The sequence below is a fragment of the Dysidea avara genome, chromosome 7 (assembly GCF_963678975.1).
Source record: "Dysidea avara chromosome 7, odDysAvar1.4, whole genome shotgun sequence".
Classification (NCBI taxonomy): domain Eukaryota; kingdom Metazoa; phylum Porifera; class Demospongiae; order Dictyoceratida; family Dysideidae; genus Dysidea; species Dysidea avara.
In genome coordinates, this window is record NC_089278.1 from 37,592,870 (window position 1) to 37,618,879 (window position 26,010).

Here is a 26,010-nt window from a genome sequence, read left to right on the forward strand (position 1 = left end):
TTCATTTAGTAGGCTTACAATTAAATATATTAAATACAAAATTCTAACTAGCTTAACTACCAAACTAAGTACTTTAACTACAAAACAACCTTAATTAATAACTTAGTTCAACAAGTCTATTCCATCTTCTGGGCATAAGCCATAATGCCTCAGGATCATTTTGGCATGACAAGCGCTGAAGCAATTGTTTCCTTGCAAACTGAGGAAAGTTTTGCTGCTTTTTAAATCTCAATTTTTCCGTTTACGAAGTTATCCGTCTCTCGTCCTCCGGACTCTATAAGCCTCTTCAGTGCGTGGAGTGTGGGTGAGATCCTGGTGAAATCCAAACCTGGTCTAGCGAACATTGGAGGATGGATTATTCAGCCGTCGACAGTGACGCGAAGACTTTGGCAATACAGACACAAGATCTGCACAAGTTTTATGGAACTGGGCGGAACGCATTCCATGCACTCAAAGGACTCAACTTGAGTGTCCCGTATGGGACGATGTGAGTTAGCAATAGTGTTAGGCCCCTATTTGGTGATTATTAGTTTCTCATCCACCGCCCGCATTAGTCTCGCGTGCCAGACGGTTTGTGTGGGGGCGGCAAATAAACCGTCTGGTCACTGTTGCACACTTTCCGTGAACTCACTGGAATGCAATTAGATTACATCACGGCATTGTTTTGCGCCAAGGATGATGCAATAATCGTTCCAATCACCTCTTTGAGCAGACTAAGACAATAATTGTACTGGTAATGTCCTGGTGACGTATTCGAAACATTGCTGAACGTCTTCCTCGACAATTCTGTCGTTTCACAAATCCGTAGCGGACCACGATCGTTCTTATACGAACGCTTTTAAGAGCCCTGTACTAGGGAAACAAAGATCCTAAGCCCATGGCGTTAAACTTTCGAAAAAGTGATCTGTAGCCGAGATTCAGTTCTTTATTACACTAAGAATTTGAATTATTAGTGGTTGTTTCGTCACAGAGTGCGCGAAATGATCTGATTGGCTCTGCCAACATTCCGGTAGTGGTCCCGGAATGTGTGCAACAGTGACCAGACGGTTTATTTACCGCCCCCACACAAAACCGTCTGGCACGCGAGACTACGCCCGCATCCTTCTTAAACTACCGCATGGTAAGCCATTATTTACTCTGCGCATGCTCAGAAGAACACGTGATACCAAACTGTTATAATTTTTGTTGATGAACGCTACAATACGCTATATATCACCAGGAGAACTGTTGTTTTCCTTAGCAAATTGCTGCAGTGCCAGTTGCAATCGTGCTCTATCGACTTCATCAAAGCAGGCTTTCAGTTGACTGTCGAAAAACAGTTGGCAATCACGAAAAGTAGAATCAGCTGGTGAAGGAAATGTTTGTAGTAAGAAAGAAAGACAATTTGGACAAGGTCTGTACATCAGTGTGTTAATATTATAAAATAATGGCATAATGGTAATACCCTCCCGCCCGCGTCATAATAATTAGAAAGGCTGGATGAGAAACTAATAATCACCGAATAGGGGCCTTATGAAGACTGTTAACCTTTTCATTTAAAGCAAGTTCAACGGCTAGTGTTATTTAATAAGATCCGGTCAGGATGCATTTTATCTACGGCGTATGTGGTCTTTAGCCCAAAACGCTTCCTTTTTTTCTTTTGTTAATGTACCTATCAATGTAGTCCCCAGATTCGGGATTGAGGTGGGGGAAGGTAGGAATTTGCATCACAGAACTCACCTACTGGGGAAGTATTGGCAATAAAAACCCTGACCAAGCCTCGACTAGCAAAACCCGGGGATAGTGGGGCTAGGAAGGGATTTGTATGATTATGTGGCGTTCAGGCGTTGGTCAAGAGATTTGGGTTGTGAGTGGATTCTAGTAGCTAGCTAGCATCTGAGAAATTCCTTTCTAAAGGTACACGACTGCTTCAGTAAATTTCTTGTGAAGACAAACCCTCACCAAGTTGCACTGAACTGATTAAGGGCAGTGATTAATTGGACAGCATGTTTGTGGTAATGCACGAACAAACGTGGAAATCCATAGACAACAGCGAAGCATCTCACAGAACGAACTCTTATCAGACTGCCCAGCTACTGTTGATATAATTAACATTCACGCTTTAAAAACATTAACTCCAGCTGCCATCTGGTGATTACTGTTATATGGAGCGCACCCTGACTAGCCACACGGTCTCTCTTGCTAAATGACTTCAAATTATCCACCACAGACCATCAAATTTGGTGTGGCCATCGGGTAAGTGTTACTCTACGCTTTGAATTTTCATGATTCAGGCTTGATGGCATTGTTAGCCAATGTTGTAGTCCATGGGTATGCATTTTCAGTACTTTCCATGTTGTCATCAGTAAAATTGTTCTACAAGGTGAGAAGTGGTTAAAATCAAAACTCCTTACTGTCCTTAGCACTAGATTGTTCATTGGCCAAGTTATCTTTAAAAATTGACTTGAAATTTATGGGTTATATAAGCGTACAATGAAGGCACGATATTTTACGATGGTCCAGCAGTCTTTGTATAGTCCACTGTTTAGTTCCAATGCTGCTTGCCATATGGTTTATTAGGGGGTGGCAGATAAATATTCTGATTGCTGTTGCACTTATTCCATGACCACTGCCAGAATGAATAAAATCACTTCGCGGACTTTAAGATGAAACAAACACCAACTATTTAAATTCTTAGCGGCTGATTACCGACTACTTTTACGAAAATGTAAAAGTGTGATGTGCTAAGACTCTTTGTTCTAGTCAAAAGTGCAAGGAATGGAAGAAGAATGGTTTGTTATGGATTTGTGAACAGCAGAAAGGCCTTCAACAATGTTTCAGATATATCACCAAGACATTACCAGTAAATCTTTGCTTGGTCAGCCTTGGTGCAAAAAAAAAACCATGATGTAATCTAATTGCATTCTGGGAAGTATGCAACATTACCTCAAGGATGAACGAAAGTAGATTTACTGTACTGTAATTTATACGAAGGATTAATATCATTTTACTATTGTAAGCATAGTTAACTTTTGCTGCCAGCAGGGGTTAGGGTTTACTGTTGTGTTTGTGCTTTTCTTTAGATATGGTCTCCTTGGTGCCAGTGGGTGTGGCAAGACCACATTGTTACGTTGTGTCCTGGGACGAATACCCATCCGTTCAGGACAAATCATCATCATGGGTAAACCTCCTGGAGCTCCTGGACATACTGTACCTGGCAAAGATGTAGGCTACATGCCTCAGGTATGCATTAAATAGGGTAGAATGTGTTTTTCTTTATGAATGCACTCACAAACAGGATGGTGATTAGTGAGCTTTTATTGTTCACTGACAGGTATCGCTACAGCTTTTATGTTATTACAGAGTACTTTTCTGTTTCAGTTGCTGTATTTATTTTACCTCTGTTGAGCCACATGCTTTCATTAAACACTGCTGAATTTGGAGTAGAGATGAGCTAGTGTAGTTCTAGGAAGTTGTTGAGCATTTGTTTTATAGATACTCCTTGTGTTAAACATTTTGCACTTTGTGCCTTTTATTGTGTGTATTGGCTACTAATGGAAATTGCTCTAGAAGTTGATCTACACATTATTGTAGTATTATAAACACTGTAATACTGTTTATATGTGTCGATTTGCTGGCAGAAATATTGATTAAAACTGGGTGAAGCAGACTCCAAAAGAAGTTTGCCTAAGCCATCTACGGTATAGACCGTATTCCAAATGACATCACAAAATATAATGGCCACAGCTATTTGGGGTATTCTAACAACTTTGAGTGAGAGTTCCAATGGGACTTTAAAATACAATCCTGGAAGAATATATTGACCTAAAACTAACGGGTACAGTTATAAAGGTATAAAATCTATTCTCTAATGCCGGGTTAGAATTTTTCAGCTGGCTTTCAAAGTTTAGAAGAAATACTATTGTTTCTTTGCTGTAATAACCAAACCTGGTAGTTTCACCTCGATATTTTGTTTGTTAGCCTGTATATCAATGTTTGAAATCTCGATCATTGTTGATAATACTCAAAAAGAGTCCCCCAAGTAGAAAATGCGTATGACATCATTTGGAATACGGTCTATGTTTACTACAGTTAGACAATGGTATGCAGTGTTTCGTTTGATGTGTGGAGGTCTCTTATTTGCGAAAAAACCTGGTATCAGGTGTCTTACTGGTAAGACACCCGACAGTTGTTTACAACCACAATGTGGCCTACAGTAATGCAATTAGCTTTTTGTGGACAGTTAGTATTTCGCACATCAGTAAACACCAAGCGATTGCGAGCAGATTATTACAAAGAAATTACACTCAGGTGCGCTGTTATTGTGGGTAGCTCAGTGGATTTATAGACCATCGTGGTACAAGCCATTAATTCAGTTTGTGGCCTTCGCCATATTAAAGCACGCTCTGTAGACCAAGACAGCCATGTTGGCACTGGCTATTCCCATTTGCTGCCATTCACACGTATCTATAATGCCTCAAACATACTTTTTATCGACTTTACAAACCTTCAGTTATTCGCACTTCATGGCTTGCGCGACCTCACATCTTTTGCTCGCTGAAATACCCTAGGTGTTTACAATGGGAACTCTCTATACTAACTCACTGCTTCTACGCCATTGTCTAAAACACTTAGACACTCACAATAGGCGTCTTCGAGGATTTAAAAACCATCGGTGACGTCAATAATTACCTCGGCTGTGCCTCGGTAATTATTGACGTCACCTCAGGTTTTTAAATCCTCGAAGACACCTATTGCGAGTGTCTAACTGTTACTTAGACAGTTGGAAACAATATAAACCACTCCCACTGTTAGCATGCAGTGTATACGTAACTTACAGCTTGTGTCTCATCTAATTTTCATAATAATCAACTTTTTTTAGTGTCAGATTTTTATGTTAACATGAAGACATGCAGACGCTACATATAGCTAATAACAGATCCTTTACATGATCTTTTCAACACATAAAAATAGAATCACTACAACTGCAGCTGAGTGTGGTTTCAGTACACTGCTAATCTTTGTGCAGACAATTAGAAAGTATTTACAGTAACTTTGTTTCATCTACCAGGGTTAGTTGGTGATGATTGACAAGCTCTGAAGAAATTACTCCCTTTTTCCACGTTAACATTGCGGCACTATTGCCTAGTGTTGTGGTCACTTGAATGTTGCAAGAAATAAGATACGAAAAATATAGCATGTAAAGAGAGGGCAAGAGACAAATAGTAGCACGAGACAAAGTCAAGTGCTCTTGTGTTGATACCAGTATTTTAGTGCTATATTTTTCATATAGCACGAGCAAGGTAATGCTTTTACTAATTTAAAGAACTTCCCTCAAGCCAGTAACTAGAACATGCTTGAAACACACAAAATAACTTTTAATAATAGCTTGAAACAGCCAATTTCATTCCGGATAATGATTAGAGGTGTGCAATGATACAAAGCACTGTAACTTAAGTGTCCAACCTATGGCTATGTAATTTACGTCATTCTACTAGTGATGCAACAAGGATTAAATTGATACCTAGGGCTTTACCCTAATGCTAAATGGTATGGGCCAAAACAAGCTGTGTAAATAACTTTTCGGTAAGGAAACACGTAGACCCTTTACATTTCTTTATAAAATGATCTTGTTCTTCTGTCACCTTGCAACAACTTCCGTTCAATTCGCCGTTGAATTTCTATCAGGCCTTGTATGACTCGTGTGAGCAAACCCACAATTGAAATTAAACATGTGGCAAGAATTTTGAAACTCGGAGACGCGACTCATTCATCGCTTCATAACAAGTAAGCTGCTGTAGTTACAGTGTTCATTTAACCTTCTCCAAGTACTGTAGCCCAGTGAACAGACTTTTGATCAATAGGCTATAAAAAATTAGGTTGCTCCACCTAGTGTCGCCATGTGTGCCCCATATTGTGTAAACACGCATTCTCCAAGTGTTCTTTGTGGGTTGAAGGGTTAAATAAACCTGTCATCCCAATCTGTCTTAACGATATCTTGATAATCAGATAATTGTACACACAGCTCTAATAATAAGACGCACCATGGAGATCCTCTGGAGTGATTTCTTCTCTGGCTTTTAGGAGCTTTCTTTTTTTCAGGTAAATCAGCATTTTGCCCATGCAGAGTTCTATAATTTCCTCGATATAGCATGAAGATAATACTGTTTTTTGCTTTGATTTTTCTTTAATGATGTGGCTAAGTGCATTATTGTGGGTCTCATTGTGATTGTAAACAAGTATATCAGGTTTCTTCATAAATGAGATACCTACACACTTCAAAGTCAACTCTACATATTATATACCATTGTCTGAAATAGAATTAGTGTTATGTTATATAGGATGATTTCGACCTTTTTACAGCACTAATAATGACTATTTTGCTTGTGATTCGCAATACAAAAGCTAGCAAATGGTGGGGGTAACAGGGGGTTGTTCGATATATGGATTGCTCTTCATGTAAACATTCAGGCAATGTATTTTGTTTTGTAAAAGACCCTAGATAACTCTCGTATCTTCTAGCACTAATCAGGTATGTATATTCTTGTGAACAACACAATGATGCCACAATTTGTTACATATTCCACACATTTAATTTCATCCCAGAGTGTCGACTTTTGCATAATTAATTTCTAAAGACGCTTAATCGCTGCTGACCTCCTCTGTGTTGTGCTTAATATTTTCAGGAGCCTATTTTATTTTATTTACAATATCATCTAAAGAGCCTACAATCAGAAAGTGAGCATTCACTACCAGAGGAGGCAGGACATAACATCACAATAATTGCGTGACGTGTGCATATTGCACATTTTTAGCATAGGTTATAATTCTAGTAAACTATGAAGTTTAGCACTGGCTTTATTGTCAGAAATGGTAATTCACCAGTGTAGAAATTGTTTCATGTGTTGAGCTTCACTGAGCTCCAGATGAATTTTGCAGTAGAGCGTTATTAAGAATATATTCTGATCTTATTTTCAGGTACCTGTGCTATTGTTTGCTGTACTCTTAGTCACTAGTAGTAAATGCAATCTACTTCATCATCTACAATGATGCAAGTGGGTAAAGATAAATTATACTAATTAGATTTACACCCCCATGTATATAGGAGCAATTTTGTTTACCCCTACACAAAATATCTCCTACCTCCTCCCACCACTGATTCACTACTGCTCAATGATTTGTTGTATCATCACCTATAAACGCATTATAAACACATGCTTATTTGTAAACTTAAGTCATACAGTATCGAAAGTTCTTTTCCGCTGTATGGACCTGGACAAGAAACAAACTTGACCATTCTTTTACCACAGTATTAACACTCTATGGCTGCTTATAGCCTGTTGACATATATAACCAGGGACAGCCCAGTAGTGCATTCCACAATAGTTAAGAGACAATCTGGCTCTATTAAATTTATGATGCAATATTAACAAGTGAATGATGCAATAGCAATAAAAAGTTTTGAACCTTTTCAGTGTAGGGCTGTTAAAAAGGCATAGCACACCATAACTTGTTGTCCATGCAATGCTTGTGTCCCTCTCAGCAGGGTTCTGCCCACACTGACCGGCAGTGATTCAAAGCAACCAGTACCTCTAAAAACCGACCAGTATCCTCTTAATTCCGACCAGTACAATTCTTGTATATATCACTGATATGCATGCAATATACAACACACAGGATATCAATTCATGTTAACTTTAGGCCACCACTCAGGAATTTCTGGGTAGAACCCTGCAGTCCCAGATGTAACCAGTGCACTGTGTAACAACCACCAATGTTGTACTGTTAATCACCAAGTCTGAATCCTTTGTCTCCATTCCTACTACTGTAAATGGGAGCTCACAGGCTGTGAAATCATAGAATATCTTTGAATGGCTTCCATTGTCGCATTGTCGCTTTTAAATTCTGGCCTTTGTGCTTTCCGACACTTGATTTGTTTTTGGGATGCAACATGTGCTCTAACAGAACCTTCAGAAAGGTCACAGTATCATGAACCACAATAGTGGGCTCATAATAGGGATCGCAGAAGAATTTTTGAAAATCCTAATAGAGCAGTCACCTAAAACCAGCCTTAGAAAGCAGACTCGAGCATAAAACAACACTCAGAAGGCTTATTATCAAACACTGAACTCAGACAAATGGTGATATAGCAGTAAAAATGGTCTAGACGAAATTTGGAAACATTCAAAAATTGCAAATTTTATGCGAATTGTTCATATTATTATTCATAATATTATTTTGTTTCACTCGTGTACAGCCCAAGGCTTCCATTTTTTGCAATAAAAACTACACAGCCTTACTCACTGAGTCCTTCCGCGTGTCCATGACCCATTAATTAACCCGTACTCCACAGATCGCTAACCAGCCTCCGCCTCAAGTTCTTCTTTGCCATTGCCTGCTATTCCGTATATGGAAGAAGCCATAGAAGAACAAAATTACGGGATCTTGTGTGCTCAGGGATGCATATTGTTCGACTATAGTCTATATAACGTTAATAGATGGCAGATTGAAGTTGTGCAGCACTCTTTTACCTTACAAGATCGCCATAATAGGGTCTCTAGTGAGCTTCCCGTGTTCGCTACGAGAAGCCGTTCAAGTGCGTATGCAAGGCATCCAGTTTATTCTTCCTAGTCATCACAGTGAGTGCTTTGTTTGTTTGTCCGTTATAGGGGGAAGATAAATAGTAACGCTGATATCATGGTTGCTTTTCACACACAACAACTTACATGGTGTGAAGCCTGACAGTCTGATATGGGAGGATTGTGTGCTACTGTGCTTATGTCACTGTAACTAGCTACTGTGTACTTACTCTAGCACATTCTCCGATCAGCTAGTGACATTGACAGTTGCAAGCATTTATGACCATATGCTAACCAGACTTTGTTGACTATACCTATGATGTTCCACTTTATGACACACTGCTGCTAGCAGGCTACACCTAGGCTTTCCAGGGCTAGAGCCCAGTCTAAGTCCTGGCAATTGGAACTCAATATGCCAGTTTAAAGTACTCCTGCATGGGTAATTACTGCCAAATCCCTGGTAATCATGTAAGACTGGCTACGCCACTGGCCACTAGTAGTGACATTGTGATTTGTACATGCAGACACCGGCATAGGAAGACTTTTCGGCCAAGCATAGCCATCTCCTCCTATTTAGCTTGATTAACACCAACTCACACGGTTGCTGCTGCATGCAGCCTTGTTCACACGTGCATTTATAGGTGTTGTAAAGTGTCATCGCTACAATAATAGCACTACAGCTACAATGTATAGCTATCTCTTCACTACCTATTCTGCTAGACAACTCTACACCTATAATGCACATGCTTGATGTATGCATCATTATATCACGTGAAATTTATCTTCTCTTTTGAAAAAAGTTTGGACTCTACAGGAATTATAACACTAACAATTACCATGCTTATAACTTGTATCATAGAGTTTCATTCTTGTCCTTCTGTTAGAATAAACACCTAAGACATCTTGTTCTTCTTCAAGTCTCCTGTGCCGTCATCAACACTGTCTCCTGTATGATAGGTGCACAATCAGTAATTCTTCTGACAGGTAGCTAGCTTATATAGCAGTTAGGGCTGAGCGATTGTGACATTTTGCTACTTTCACGATTGTGGGATGCAACATATCACGATTATGATAACTATCACGATGTTACAACTGCACAACTTTGTATGAATTATTTAATACACAGTGAAATTGTGTACAACTGTTCAACATAATTAAGGCCATAGGCAGTTATAGTTTAATACAAACAAAACAGCATAATGAATAATAATATCCTTAAAATTCAATGGTTTCTAACAGGTAAGCTTTAAACTACGCTGTAAGAGTTATTCACACAATGAACTATAATATCAAGCTTGTTTCCCAGATTGTGTTCTTCCACAGCAGTATGTGCCACCATTTTGAAGTACAATTTACTAATACACATTTGCATGTGATGTCACAACATCATGATTATTTATATCACATCTGAACATCACGATGTTCAGAGACAATCACGATTAATCCCATAATCGATATAATCTCCCAGCCCTAATAGCAGTGTGTTTTCAACAATGGCACCAAGTGTGACAATGATGTCTAAAACACTGAGTAGACTAGGAATTAATGTATCCTGCCTTATATTTTGTGCGTGTACAAATCAGGACGAAAATACAGTCAAATTAATATTGCATTAATATATCTAGTTAATGAGTTAACCTTTTAAACTGAGGAATCTCTGTTAGCTTACTACACTAATGTGTCAATTAACTTATAATCCATAAATGGATTTGGAAAAAAATACACAAACTAGACATATTAAAATTTTAAAATAAGAAATAGGGATCGCTGAAAAAAGGCATGAAACAAGAAGGGATCGCTGGGGTGGTAATGCAAACCACAAATCCCTATTTTGACTCTCTATAAATGCTCCATTTGAGTATAAAGAGTCAAAATAGGGATTTGTGGTTTACATTACCACCCCAACGATCCCTTCTTGTTTCGTTGCTTTTTTCAGCGATCCCTATTTCTTATTTTTAATTTTTAATATGTCTAGTACCATTCACCTTATCAAGAAGCACACTCTGATCACCTAGCTCTTAATAATGAGGACAATTCCTTGAATACTAAATAGGTTCATTTGCATATGTGCAGTGTTATTTAGATAGTACTTTCTGTTTATGTTTTTGGGTGAGCACTGCCCCCAACCACAAGGTGCTTGCTACGCCTATGAGTATTAAATACTCTGTAGTAATCATTGTGGGGGTATACTGCCTCAGAAATTAATTATACAATTTTAAACTTTCTTTTTCTGAAGGAAACTGCTCTGATATATGAATTCACCATGTTGGAGTTGATGTACTATTTTGGTATCCTCTATCGGATGAACATGAAATACACACGCAAGCGTACTGAATTCTTGAAGGAGTTTTTGAATTTGCCAACTATACATCGTAGATGTGGAATCATGAGGTATTGTTGTGTGTGTGTGCGCATGTGCGTGCGTGCGTGTTTTACTAAATTTAATAATCATCCTTTAAATTAACTGATAAGGATGTGTGATATTGTGTCCTAGTGCTGTAAAACTGACACCAATAAAGATTTAGGAGCTTCTATTATAAGCCTATCAGGCACACCCCTAAAAATATGGGAACTTGGGTAACTGGATCTCTCACACAATATTGTACGTAACATAGTGTAATGACCTCTGTGTTGTCAGTGTCAGACAGATGATGAATTGTGGAACATGTGGCTTTATTCCCCTTTCCAAACCATAACTTCCTGATAACAAAAGCTATTTATTGATTTGTGTTTAGGGTAATTCAGGTGTTTCACTCAAGCTCTTCACACCATTTTGTGGTTTAATGGTATGCTGAACACATGTGCCAACGTGGGTATCACCAATCACAATCTTGCCTGTTTTGCTAACTAAGGGTTCTTAGTGGTACATGATGAAAACTTGTCCCAGACAGTGTACAGTGTACTTAGTTATTATAGTGTATGGAGATCCAGTACACAAGCATTCTGCTCAAAAAGTTCTAAGACACTATTCAAATTTATTTGCATTCTGATCAAGCAACGTCAAGAGTTCATAGTATATATATATACTGAGGAGAGTATCCTACTCTCGTATAACCCTGTAGAAGGGTGTATTGTGAAGTTATGATGTAACGACTAGATGTGGTTTGGGATGTATGAGCAGCCGTAAAAGTGCAAGAATTGTTAGCACCATTTCACACCCACAAGGCTCAGGATAGCCGCATTCGCAAATGGCCTAGTAAGAAACACCTATGAAGCGATCTTAACCCATGAAGGAACGATTGTAGTTTGGTGAGAAATTTTTAGAGCTGAAGTTGCTAGCAACGTTGTTAGACACGTGTTCAATCGATACCATGTTCAACTAATGACATCATTAATTCTACAAGGAAAAACAGGCGAACTCAGAAGTGCTATGTCATAACTTCACGATATTCCCTTCTACAGGGGTATATGAGAGTAGGATACTCTCCTCAGTATATACATTATGAACTCTTGGGGACGTCTAATCCACTATAATCATGGCTGCCAAGAAGGGGTGCATCATGCTGACTTACAAACTAAACTAGCCAACTGCTCTCTCTACATTATGGCTTAAAACCTTTGTCACCAAGATTAAGACTACATTGTTTAATGTTTTATGTATAATTTTAAAAATTTTCACTGCATTTCCTGCTTTTCCTCACTAATAAACAGCTACAAATTAGCATGTGTTGTCTAAACTTGGGAATCACATAGCAGCAACATTTCATTTTGTTGCTTAGCTTGTACAGTCACAACCATATGATGTACTTACAATACAACTACACGCAACCACTATGATATAATGTACAACCAGTGACAACTACTGGTCGTATGTACTTTCTATTATATTTATGAATTTATCAGTACACATTATATTTACAATTCATGTTTTGTGATTCTTATATGAAGAAGCAACCTATTTAAACTCAAGTAATATTTCTTTTGTTTCAGTGGTGGACAGAAGAGACGTATTTCCTTTGCTCTTGCTCTGCTTCAGGAGCCACCATTGTTGATACTGGATGAGCCAACTGTGGGAATTGATCCCTTGTTGAGAGCTAAGTAATGCTGTGACTAATAATCAAGTAGTGCTTGTATTAGGATGTGCTTATTTATTATTTAGGATCTGGCGTCATTTATTGGAGATTACCTCAGCTGGTAACACAACTATCGTTATCACCACCCACTACATTGAGGAGGCCAGACAGGCCCATGTGGTGAGTTTTAGAGGCTCTTATTGGTATGTGTCTGTAATTGTGGTATTGGTTTTGTCTTAATTTAGGTTGGTCTCATGAGATCAGGTAAACTGTTGGCCCAATCCAAACCTGATGATCTCATCAGAGCCTTCAATGTTACTGTAAGTTGTATAGTTGCATAGATCTAGTTCTATGCAGTAGCAGATATATTTTGTAAATGTGAATGCTATTAGTGGCGAGTTGTTAGCTAAAAACAGTATTGTTCATAATCATGATAGTTTCAATTGTATCACAGACTCTGGAAGATGTTTTGCTAAAGTTATCTGAAGAAGATGAACTGAGTGGACAGAAGAAGGCCAGCAAACCGGGAGCAGCCATTGTACGTAACTGCAAAAAAAATGATTTCGTGTATTTAATAATTCCATTCCCAGAGTTATCCCACTTCAGCAGAGCCAACTGAGAGGACGCCATTGGTACGAGGCTCAGAGGAAGAAGATGATGATATAACACCACCACCACTTTTTGAGTGTAAGGTTGTATCAAGTGTCATCATAACTTCTGACTTAGATGGAAGTACATGTACATGTATTATGCATTTGTTAGATTAGGTCACTTGTGTACTTTATTGATTGTTGTATGTGTTCTTAATGTTATTCCAGTGCCCAAGTGTGGAATACCAAGTCCTCCCAAGTTTTTTAACTTAGCTGCACTAATTTGGAAGCAGTTTATGAAATTCTTCCGTGAACCACTGTGAGTGTGTATATGTGTGTGCGTGCATGCGCGCGTGCCTGGTAATGTATGTTGTTGTTTGCCTAAGAGTTACTTGCAGTCTATCCAGCTGTCTTGTCTTGCTTAGTGATGGTAGGGTTGTTTTAGAACTTCAGGTTCCAATTAATGATGCCACGATAATCATGATATAAATTGTGGTGATACAGTACAATAGTGCAAATGCCTATATCGTGATACTATGGAATTTAATTTAAATTTTCATTTGTATAATTGAAAAAATTGTTCCAAAAGTTGTATTACATGCTGTAAAAAGACCTTATCTCAAATTTGTCGTCGGTTGTCATTACTAATTCACTATAGAATATCAATTATGGACAAAATTACATAAAATATTGTCTCTAGCTTTTATTTGTACCTATTTTAAAACCGTGTATTGGTAATGCAATGATGAGTATTAATGTATATCGTGATTATCATGATTTATATTGTGATATAAAAAATTCTATATCATGGCATCATTAGTTCCAATGGCCTCTGGTCTCCTGTTACTCAAATGCCTGAGTAATGTATAGACATCCCAATGTTGATTTGCTAGTTGGCAATGGCTGCGTGTCACGTGGCTGCCAGTGGCTTTGTCTTGTGTGTAGATACAATGTAGTGTGTGTAATAGGTTGTGATATGTTACTAATAAACAGCTAAACTTAGTGCTTCAAGTTTATGACATGGTTGTATTTTTCTACAGCCTGCTGTTTCTCATTCTCATCAGTCCACTGATCCAGTTATCCTTGTTTTGCTTCAGCTACGGAACTGACCTTGAAGACCTCAAGGTTTATGTCACTAATCTTGACACTGCTCAACCAAGTAATGTATTATGTTATTATGTATTTTTAGTTTATCTAATTTTGTGTATCCCGTATTGCCTACCTATGGTGTTAAAAACATTGCTACTACTACTACTGTATTGGATTGACTAACAAAGATATTAGACAAATAGTGTTACAGTGACTGTTGTATTAGGGTAAATTGTGATACTTCCTTCATATTATTTGATTATTCCCATTCAGTAACTCCAATGATTCACCAGCTGAATTTAGCAATTGTAATGGAAATTCATAGAATGATATTCTTTAATAAGCTTACTGTGTTGTTGTCTGCCACCTTTATTATCACTTAATTTCACAATGATTACTCTTTTTCATAGCTATTTAATATAATAGGGACAGTTTCCAACCTCGTTATTATAGACATTACTGTATTGCCTTTTAAAACACACTGTGTAGTATTGCATCATATCCAAATACTTTGTAAACTTCGGCACAAGGTTTCCTCCACAAAAAGACCCATTGGTAGGCATTAAATACTAGCTAAAGCACTGCTGTGAGTATAGTATGGAAAAATATAGCACAAGGCAAAGCCAAGTGCTGTATTCGGACACCAGAGTGCTGTATTCAGGCACCAGAGTGCTGTTTTTCACAATTGCATAAGTGTGGTAGTGCTTTAACTAGCTTAAAGTGCTTTCTGGTCGTCTTTAATATGTATGAAAGGGAAGACCTGCAATCATTGATATTAAGAGAAGCATTACCTAGAAGGGTGAGTGCTGTCTCCCTATTTAATACATCATCACTGACAATCATCTTTTCAAGTCTGGACTGGTGGGGCATCTCCTTCAGAAACTGTAGTCCATTAGCAACTAAAAGTAGTGAACCAAGAGATGAATGAATGATGGTATTGCAGCATAGCTCGGTGGAAAAATCCCTACGTTGGCAACTGACAAAAAGTAATTGTTATAACACTATACTGTAATACAGTCATTCATCTCTTGTTTCACAATTTTTATCGCTTGGATCCCTTAATTCATTTTTTTAAGTGATAGTTTTTAAATGTACTATTACATTATTATAATGCTGTATTTTTTCTGTAAATTATGTAGCCTTATTTCCACGTCCCCTTGGTGCCTTATTCATTGCTCACATTGATGAAGATTCCTTAGATCTGGTAGGGACTTCGATATTTTTAAGTGCTGTAATTTTTATTTCATACAGGACTTTACAAGCGACCCTCGTGAAGGAGTTGAAAAAGTGGAAGATGGAAAAGCTGTTGCACATGTGTTGATTCCTGAAAACTTTACAGATAGCTATTTTAAAAGGTAATAGTGCGTTGTTTTAGAAAACTAACCTGTTTGTCATAAAGCAAACAAAAAAAAAAAATACAAGGACACATGTAGCAGTTACACTATCCCACTAATTAACTTAAACTTGTCAGAGTTGGTTACTGGAGCCACACTTCATTGTAAGAGTGTGTGCTTTTTTTTTACCAAGAGTGTGTGCTGCTTACCTCTGATCTTGGGAAGGCACTGCAGTGGCTGTAGATGTTATGGGCTTAGCCTGCCTTAAAAGTTATAAGTGAATCAGTACATGAAAAATGTTTGGGACACAGCAGTGCAGAGATCTAAAAAAAAAAGGTGGTATCATCATTGTTAGCTATACTAATTCAGCTATCATTGTTGTCCAGGAAAGCATTTGTGACCCGCTGAGCGAAATCCTGACTTGTTTACATAATTCTGTTTTTGAGATAAATTCCATTTAAATAAAAGACACATGCTACATAAATAATTTTACGTGTGTTTTAATTGCTTCTGTAAACAGTGAAGGAAGACTTGAACTGAAATATCTAATATACCAAAGGATTCACCTCTTCATGGAGAGTAAGAATATCTCTGTTTTGTTTCTGTACCATAAAGTAAACATGTTTGTTTACGTTGCAGTAAAACGTAACTTTATCATTGCCGTTTCTAAGCTTGAACAGTCTGCTTGCTTAATAGCGTTGGTGTATTTAGGCCAAAAATTATACCTTGATGAATGTCCCAGTTCATGGTGAATAAAATGAAGTCCCAACTCTGTAGCCTGTTGCACTCAAAACTTATGATCGAATAAACAAGTGCCTGTAATTTTTTCCCCATATACTGTAGATTCCCTAAAATTTTGGCATCTCTAAATATTCGGCACTCCCCATGCTTTGAATGCAATATGCTCTAAATTTCGGCAAACGCAAAGAAAGTTTCTAATTATAAGTGCACTAATTTTTCGGCAATTGGAGTACTAGTTGACGAAGGTCTCTTGAGTACTGAGGATTCCCAGTGACCTCACACAATATGCTACCCCGATGCTGGATGAAGCATCAAGTGTGAAATTGTTCAGGGAACATGCCCAACGATATCACTGTGTAACATCATGCGCGGCTGCCGCATAATGATCTTCGTTTTTGTTCACAAAATAACATCTCTCCTGGAACCCACAAACATGATACACCTTCAGATAATGCTCTGTTAAATCATGGAACACTTCATGCAGCATCTGGTAGCAAAATTTAATCATCACGAGATAGTTTAATAATATTATTGGTTGTGGTTTCTATTTTTATGGAATCCTTAATATTGCGTCTGAGTGATTGTATTCAAAAGCGATGTAGTAATGACATGGATCATCTCTCCTGGATAATGTAGGCAATCACGGTATATAAGTTAGTGCTGCAGCCAGTATCATCAGTTCCATCGCAAGGCATTCCTGTTGGTCCCTGTAGAAAGAAATCCAGAAAGTAAACAATAAACGGATTGCAAATAACATAGTCATGAAGCATGCAGAGAGTATTAGGGATAGATCCCTAAAAATTTGACAATAACACCGGGTTGGTACTTTTTTTCCTACTTGTTTGGCCAGACACGAACGGAATTAATTTATTTCTGCTGAATTTTTAGGGAATCTACGGTAGGCACTGTACAAATGGATGTTTTGCTCTTCTTGTCTTTCTATAGCTGTGAAAGCTCTTACCAGATAAGACTGAAACTTTAACAGCCCATTGGTTTTTCCCTCTAGACAATGAGAAAGTCATAAAATGAAAATGCAAACTCTACTGCTAAAACCGCTTGACTGCAGCACAATAGTTATACAAGATTCCTTATAGTGCGTTTACACTAGTACCTCCAGCTCGGTACGGCACAGCACGGTACGGCACAGCACGGTACGGTACGCTATGTTTTAAGTGCGCGTTTACATTGGTAAGGAAATAACCGTGCTGGGCAAGTTTATACATAAGCACGTGATGGCTAAAGTATCGTCCTACGAGATGCCCTCGCCAATTTCAAGCTGTTGCTGTCGTACAAGTTACCAGCAATCCATTTGAGGGACAATATCAGTGGCTACCGCTCGATGGACAGCTCATTTCAAGTTGAACGTGGTAACTGGACTTTGTTTCACGTTTGGCCATTGTAGAAGCCATCGTATTTACGTACAGCAGCCAAGGATATAGCAAGGTTTGTTTCAATTTGTCTACCGTGCCGTGCCGTACTGAGCCAGCACGGTTGAAGTAGCAGGGCCAGGCCAGCCCAGCACGTAACGGTTTGGTTCGGATCGATACCCATTTACACTAGCAAAATTAAGCATACCGTGCCGTGCTGTGCTGTGCTGTACCGTACCGTGCCCAACTGCTAGTGTAAACGCACTATTAACCTGAACACAACTAGCATTCAAGATTTTGGCCTGTTATGACAAACTGCTGTGGAAAAAGAACTTGCTTAGCAAGTGTAGTGGTAGAACGGTTACTTGATTGTACAAGTTACATCTCGTTGCATAATCAATGTGGAATTACACAGTGGTGTATTCGACAAAGTATTCTGTGAGGGTTTCTATTCTACAAGAGCTTGTGTTAAGATATACATTCCCCTTGCTATTTCCATCTTTTTATTGAAGTACAATTACACTTGTAGCCTCCACTAATTATAGTCAGCATATATAGTAGAAATTTTAGGGTTCTTCAGCACACCCAAAGAATCTCTCACAATTAAGTGGAGCATTTGTCTGTCCATGGGTACACTTTTATGACCTGGTCAGGTTGTTTTTCCACATGAACATCATGTCTTTATTTTCCATACAGGAGAGAAGATGTATGCATCAAGATACTAAATGTAGAACCTGTCATTATTTCTGGTAAGTTCTGTGACTGTGGTCAAAGTTATGGGACTTTTATAGTATGACAAAACACTTGGTATATCCCAGTAATGATACATCTCTTAGAAAGTAATGGGTCTTATGTCATAACACACCTAATAACAATCTTAACTAAATATCTGATTGGTATACGTGATGTATAAGTATATAAGTATAGATTCTTGGTACTATTACTAACTATTACTATGGCAAGTTAATGGATTTGAGGATCTGGCTTGTGAAGGATGTTTCATAATCACTGAATAGCCTATGGTTTAGGACTATGAAATTCAAGCAAGTTTTGTGATTTGGTTGCTGGTTATAATGGTAGCTTCTTGATCTAATTAGTGCTCAGTTAGCTAAATCTCAGTTCCACATGATGGCTGCTAGCATGATCTGTCATGTAACCTTATAAAAGCCAATGACATCACTAATTGCTAATGGATGTTCTATTTGGGGGACTCTAACATGTCCAAGTGTAAATTATAAATGGAACTAAATAAGACTATTGAATCTCGAGTTAAAACTAACAGGTATGGTATAACAATATAGAATTCACTCTCTCTGGAGAAATACTATTTCATTGTTATAACAACCATACCTCACTATAATATCTTGTTTGTTAGTTATCATACAATTTTTTGAGATAACAATACATGAAAGAGTCGGCCAACTAGAAAATTCTGTGACGTCATATTGCAAATTGTTTTTAAAGTCAGCTCGAGCCCTCTTTGTCAGTCCATTCCACATTATAGTTTCTTGCTTGTCAATAACCTCATAGGTTGGCATAAAGAGGCTTGTGGCTTACCACCAATCAACCAATCACACCTAATACATTTAAGACTTTAAAGATGTAACTACATTGCAAAGACAGCAAAGTGTAGTATTGCTTAAAGGGGTAGTGGAAGCTGTTTAACTATGATGATTGATTTCTGAAAGTTAAAATAACATTTTTACTTTCAAAAAGTACAACTCTTCCACTTAAGTAGAAAATAATTAGGATTCCCCTTGAAGTCAACTCTTTTACTTTTAGCATACTTCACCTTGCTATAACACTTGTATGACTTACGACTGTATGGATGTTTTAAAAAGTGATATTGAGCCTTGTAACAATTTCATTCCAGTATCCCATTCCACTCCTATCACATGTCCGTAATGGACATGACTAGATGTAAGTATGATAGCTAATGGATGCTAATGGACAAGGCTAATGGACAAGGCTAATGGACAAGGCTAATGGACAAGGCTAATGACAAGGCTAATGGACAAGGCTAATGGACAAGGCTAATGGACAAGGCTAATGGACAAGGCTAATGGACAAGGCTAATGGACAAGGCTAATGGACAAGGCTAATGGCTACATTAATGGTGTAATAATGGTACAATTAAGACATCACAGATGTTCATCTTTCACCTCGTGACCTTCTCTCAAACAGTGAATTTCATACATGGATTCATTTATGAGTTGTCCTCCATTTTTCTCTACATTTTAATGCTAGTCACTCTGCCATAAACCCATACTGCAATCAACTTCTGCACACGTTCATTATGTCACAGTTATACAGCTTCACTAGTTCTGTGCTACCCCCTTTATCTTGGTGATGTACTGTACAATAACCAAGTAAGTGGGCAAAGTTTATAGACGTGCTTCAATCTTTTTGAAAGGATAGTGAGACATCACTGTCATAACACACATTCATTTCACACCATAGCACTGAAGAGTCACTAATGCATAATTTTGGTGCTAATTCTGAAGTTATTTCACTATTACCGAATAAAAAAAGAGAGCTCTCTTTTTATATGATGAACTCTTGCTATCACAACAATCTTGTCATACTGTTATGCAGGTGGGAAAATGTGTTAGACTATATCTCACCTACTACTGTTGATGTACAAGCTCTGTCATTTCTGGTGTACTTGCCATATAATTACGACTACGTAATGAATAATGCACTAATGAATGGCTTTGATACCAACCCACTGTCAACTTTTTTGTAGGTTATTCAGAGCACAGGGAATACCCTATATTTTACACCTCCATCCTTGGATGTCCAACTCTTGAGTTTGGGCTTATGTATCAGGAAACTCCATATGAGGATAGTCTGTTTAGTGTACTTAATATATTTGTTATTATGTAGATGACGAACTGGACAGAGCTACAATTCAAGTGTCGATGGATGTTGCCAGTGAGTTAAAAATTTGCATCACTTGTGAATATGTACATACGTCATACGGTCTCTTTGTTTACTGCAGTACCTAATTTTGTCGATGTCATTATGAGTCATCAAGTTTATACATTATTGGTATCAGTAGTGTTTACACAGCTTTGGTAGCTTTTGCAAGAAGCTTCAGAGGTTAAAATCTGACCTTCATTTCACCCCTAATTTTTTTGTAGTGCTCCTTATTAAGTTGCTACATATCCCCCAAGTGTCACAATATAAAATTTAATAATAAGAAATTTTGTATTTTATTAACAGTATCATGGTAATTGATATAACAATGATATTACACATCACTAGTAATCACTAGACTCACTATCTTTTTAATACAGACCAACAGATTTACTACACAGTGAACAGTACTCTTGATGCTGCATTTAGAGTAAGTAATAACATGTGAAGTATGTATTGTAAGTTACAACCCAAAAGAGCAGAACAATGTATTGCAACACAAATTTCTATGCACTTTATATAATCACACAGACTGACAACAGTGCCTAGAACACTATTAAAAGATGTTGTTTTTAAAAGTCTCCCCTTAAGACTGAACAGATATGGAATAGTCTATTATAGAGCAGTTTGAGGATACTTGGTGAACAGTGCAGTAAGAGGCTTGCATATTCCATGATTTCTGCAGCGTTGCCTTTGATTTTATGCACTGAAAAGGCTCATTAAGAGCCATAGTGTTGATATTACACACATTAAGAACAACGGTATGATGTTACACACTTTTTGTACACATAGTAGTACATTTTGGCTACTAAAGAATTTCCCAATAAACAATGATGTTAACCAAGCGTACTATAAATAGTAAATACCAGTATGTACACGTGTACAGACAGCCACAGCCACATCATGCACACATTATATTTTTTAAATTGTTTTTGGTGTAGGCAGTATTGAGAGTCATCGAAAGGAATGAGAGCATCCCTGATTATGTTGACTACCCACTGTTAAATGTAAGTGTACTTGTGTATGGGAGGATTGAAGTGTTACGCCTGGTGATGACTAATTACACTGGGGGATAAATTCCAGTGGCTGGGTTGTCAATTAGCGCATGGGAACAAACAGCATGAGTTGTAAGATAAGATAGATACATTGGTTATAATTTAGTAACTCAAAATGGCCTTGATGATGAATACTACTTGAGTTACTTTGTGGTGAATGAATTAGTTAGAATACATTGCTACAACCAGATTAATGATAGTTTATAGGCTGTGATTTACACTGAAATATAAAATATTTCTCTTCTATAGGTTTCCAGATATGTTTATGGTAAAGCAAGCCTGGACTTTTCTGATTCTGTTTTCACACCTATCATAGGAGCGTAAGTGATGGAACAGTAAGTTATATTAGTGTGTACATTAAATTGTGTTTGTTCCAGTATGATTACTGGTTTGTCTGTTACCTTGACTGCAACTCAGCTGATCACAGAGCGCAAAGAAGGTGTCATAGACCGCACATGGGTAGCAGGTGTGTCTGTGTTTGTGCTTGCGTGTAGTGCGTGTGTTCATGCATGCATACATGTAGTGTGTGCGTGTGTGTGCACAGCACAAATGTTGTTGTAGTTAAGTAATAAGTAGTAAACGATTAACTTTTTTTGTTGTTCTTTGTAGGAGTCACTCCTGTGGAAATTATCCTTGCTCAGATCATGTCATTCTTTGTTTTGTTGATTTTTCAGTTGCTCCCAACATTTTTCACTATAATTTTTGGTTTTGATGTAAGTTCCTACATAAGAATGATGACAAGGTGTTACTGAGGCCAAACATAAGTATAATGACAAAAAAAAAGACTTTTGTTGTGGGTATGCAGTTAAGCACAGAAAATTGAAATGCAAGCTCATAATGATGTTTTGAGTGTACCAAAGTAATTTCTTAACAACCATAAAATCATGAATATGTTCACAATGCTAATAGCTAAATCCATCAAGTGCCACCCTGGGCAGTGTTTCTTGAGCAGGAAAGTCCAATTTTCGTGATCTCTACTATTCAGTACTATATACCTTTGATGTACTTGTTAATTATGAATGCATACATCTTTATGTATGTTTGCACTATTTTATTTTAACTTTCTTTTCTTTTTTTTTAAAGCTCCCCCGAGAGGGAAGCCTGGTTCTTGTCTTTTTGATATATGTTGTTGAAGGAATGGTTGGATTTGCATTTGGTAAGTAGTACTTGTGGTGACATTTTAAAGTATTTGTTTTAGAGTTACACATCGCATGTTTAAAGTGATTATTATTATTTTTAAAGGTTTGACAATATCTGCATATATAAGCTCGGAGGCCTTTGCTCTACAGTTGTCTGTTGCCATCTTCTACCCAATTGTACTCAGTGCTGGTATGTCAATACTGTTGGAGTATCTGCTAATATGTGTATTTTCTTGTACTACAAGCCTGCAATGTGTGAACAATAAGATTTTCTATTGTCATTTTTAAACTAAGCGTATGCCCACGGCTGGCTGCAGGCGCACACCTAGTTTCCTAAAATTGGTTTTGGGAAAACTGTGTACCTGCATGTCTGTTTACAATGACGTGAGCAAACTAACTTTGAACTACAGAAAATAAACCTTCATTCGATGAATGAAGGCTGTTTATGTACTGTATAGAAAGTTAGCTTTCTGTTTTCCTTGAAGGGGGTGTAACCGGTTACTGAAATTATGCTGATCTGCTTAGGTAGGGGCTTACTTATATGTTGTAACAGGAGTTTGACAACCATAACAGGCCTCGTATGCTATAAAACAATTGTTAGATACTTCTGTGTTAATTTAAAGTGCTTCATTGAGTTACACTTCCTTAGCAATGCATAGCAACGTAATTGATGAATTGCTAAATAATTGGTAAATTACAAAATTACCGCGTAATTCTGAATTGCTGAATAATTGGTAGATTACAAAATTACCACGTAATTCTCCATTGCCACACAAGTGTTGATTTGTCATGTGATGACTTCAGTGTCACGATAATCATCTGTAGTTTCCATCATCATAGGTAATAGTGACTGCATGGATTGTAGAAGTTGTGCTGTATAATGGTAGAACATTTTTGGACTCAGTTATGCCTAACCAAGTGTTATATTATGAGACTGTTTTTTTGTTGTTTTTTTTTGGGACAAGAAAGCCCAAACCTCCACAATCCCATACTACCATACTGTATGATTGTTTACTCTGTTTCTTCTATTCAAGGTATAATGTGGCCGCTACAAGGCTTGGAAGCCTGGATAAGGTATACCGCCTACTGTTTACCAGTGGCCATGCCTGCTAAAGCAGTTAGGGATATTTTATTGAAAGGTAACCAAGTAGTATATATTGCACACTGTAATAATGCACATGATCTTATATCAGTTAAATATCATTGTTCCATTAAAGCATTGTTTTATACTTGTTGTGCTAACCCTATAGGTTGGGGACTAGGCCATCAAGAAGTGTGGTTGGGATTAGCAATCCCAACTGGTTGGTTTCTATTTTTTGCCATTGCAGCTACAATTGGACTTCACCTGAAGAAGTAGATGCAGTGTGAATGAATGAATGTTATTATATATAAACATCAGTAGTTTGGTATTGCTATTTTGTAGATTGTAGATAGCAGCCAGTAGTAGCACATGGTATTAGCTGACTAGGATTTTCTGAATATCTTTGTATGATCTGTAAATATTTTTATTAAAATGAACATTAAAATAATTATTTGAAACACTCCTCTGCAGAATTTGCAACCACTTGTGTGACTCATCCTGAGACTACACTGTATACAATCAGTACATTAGGCCACACCAAGTCAAACCTTAGTTTCTGGTCACCCGCCCGCATGGTAAACCTGGAACCCTAGTTTATGAGGACTATTATTAATATTACAGGTGCTTAAGTGCACGTGACCCAGCAAGACACTTATTTTTTACTGCAAAAGATCGATATACTCTAATAGAGCATGCAGTCAGGGATTCCAATAGAGCAGTCACACTACTCTTAACTCTAATATTAGGTATATATGCCACACTAATGAAATGTTTCTAACTATAGCTAGTTTTGTCCTTGATTATATAGCTGTTCAGATTATAACTGTTACTAATGCTTTTGTAACCAAAGTAATTTCAGTAACATTAACTACTAGTCCATGCAGATGGGCCATAGCTTTAACTTTATAATTCAAATGTAGTCCTCTAATGATTAGTCTAGTAACTTCAAATTCCTTATCACTGAACACTACAGGGGTATGGAAAGCCGGCAACATTTGGTGAGCTTAAACTTAAACTTTTCCATAACTAAAATTAGATTGGCAAGTAGAAACCCTTATAGTTTAAACATTCCCAGATGATCACTAAAAAACACTAGTTTGGAGCACTCAATGACTCAAAACTTTGACAGTTACTTTTCTCAAGGTTACTGAATAGAAGGCTGGAAACACATAGCTAGTGGGCTAAGACTTCACATTTGAATGAAGAATTTCTGATGTGAAAATAGAAGTTAAATTTCATTTTGGATCATGATCATTTGAACAACTTAGCTATAAGTCATAGTAATACTTTCCTGACATAGCTAACGAGACATTTATTTCACTTGGAAAGCATAAGTAGCTACATGAGCAAAACATTTCCTATAGTATATTCTAAATAAATAAATAAATATACTTAAATGTTATACATCAGTGCACTGTTAAAAATGAAGTGCTATGGTAGCACCTCTAGGTGCTATTTTTTGACTAGAGCAGTCAAAATTTAGTACTTTTAGGTGCTACCATAGCATTTTTAGGTACTATCATAGCACTTCATTTTTAACAGTGTGTATAGCTAGCCATGATCCATCAACAACTTTCCTAGTGCATTTTTTGCCGAAGCACAACTACTTATGTTGTTGGTTAAGTTTGACTAAAAACAAAATCAACATGAATTTGCTAAATTGAGCAAATAATAATACCATACAGTATATTGTCACAGTAGAGTCTATAGTCCTGAAGTCCTGATCATCCGCCCGCCCGCATCCATTTGTAGGCTTGGGAGTGACCAGAAACTAAGGTATGACTTGGAGTGGCCTTAACACCAATAAGTGTTTTGCTTGATAAGCTCATATGTACCAGACTACCAGCTGCTCCTAAACCTAATTGCTGCTTGATGTGAGTAGTCTCGTGCCCAGACTGCTTTTTTTTCTTTTCCCGCCCCCACACAAAAGAAAAAAAAGCGGTCTGGGCACAAGACTATGATGTGAGGTTCTGAAATCAAACATGTCATGACTAATTATCAGTACAGCTGTTCTTGGGATATTGTTTCTTTCATCATAGGTATTACTGTGGTATGCTTTCATGCATCTCCAAATTTTCACTTAAAATTTGTCAGCATGTTTTCAGTGTTTCATAACTGATGGGA

The 26,010-nt window shown here is 37.5% G+C and overlaps 1 protein-coding gene across 1 annotated transcript; it reads left to right on the forward strand.

The window, feature by feature from the left end:
* Positions 1 to 245: 245 nt before the first annotated feature.
* Positions 246 to 24,344, forward strand: LOC136260862 (ABC transporter G family member 20-like). The gene is made up of 23 exons (XM_066054756.1): positions 246 to 487; positions 3,063 to 3,222; positions 10,795 to 10,949; positions 12,489 to 12,596; positions 12,658 to 12,751; positions 12,817 to 12,891; positions 13,026 to 13,109; positions 13,162 to 13,258; positions 13,390 to 13,480; positions 14,202 to 14,320; positions 15,390 to 15,454; positions 15,502 to 15,605; positions 18,389 to 18,441; positions 20,579 to 20,626; positions 20,992 to 21,041; positions 21,553 to 21,618; positions 21,916 to 21,986; positions 22,044 to 22,132; positions 22,276 to 22,379; positions 22,750 to 22,822; positions 22,909 to 22,995; positions 23,840 to 23,944; positions 24,056 to 24,344. Exons 1-23 carry the CDS (start codon positions 351 to 353, stop codon positions 24,160 to 24,162), a joined length of 2,142 nt encoding a protein of 713 aa, XP_065910828.1. The 5' UTR covers positions 246 to 350; the 3' UTR covers positions 24,163 to 24,344.
* The last annotated feature ends 1,666 nt before the right edge of the window (positions 24,345 to 26,010 follow it).

Coding starts and splice junctions, on each gene's coding strand:
- LOC136260862 (XM_066054756.1), top strand. CDS start 351: ATGGATTATTCAGCCGTCGACAGTGACGCGAAGACTTTGGCAATACAG. Junction 13,259..13,389: donor ACCACCACCACTTTTTGAGT/GTAAGGTTGTAT, acceptor ATGTTATTCCAG/TGCCCAAGTGTGGAATACCA. Junction 21,042..21,552: donor CTCTTGATGCTGCATTTAGA/GTAAGTAATAAC, acceptor TTTTTGGTGTAG/GCAGTATTGAGAGTCATCGA.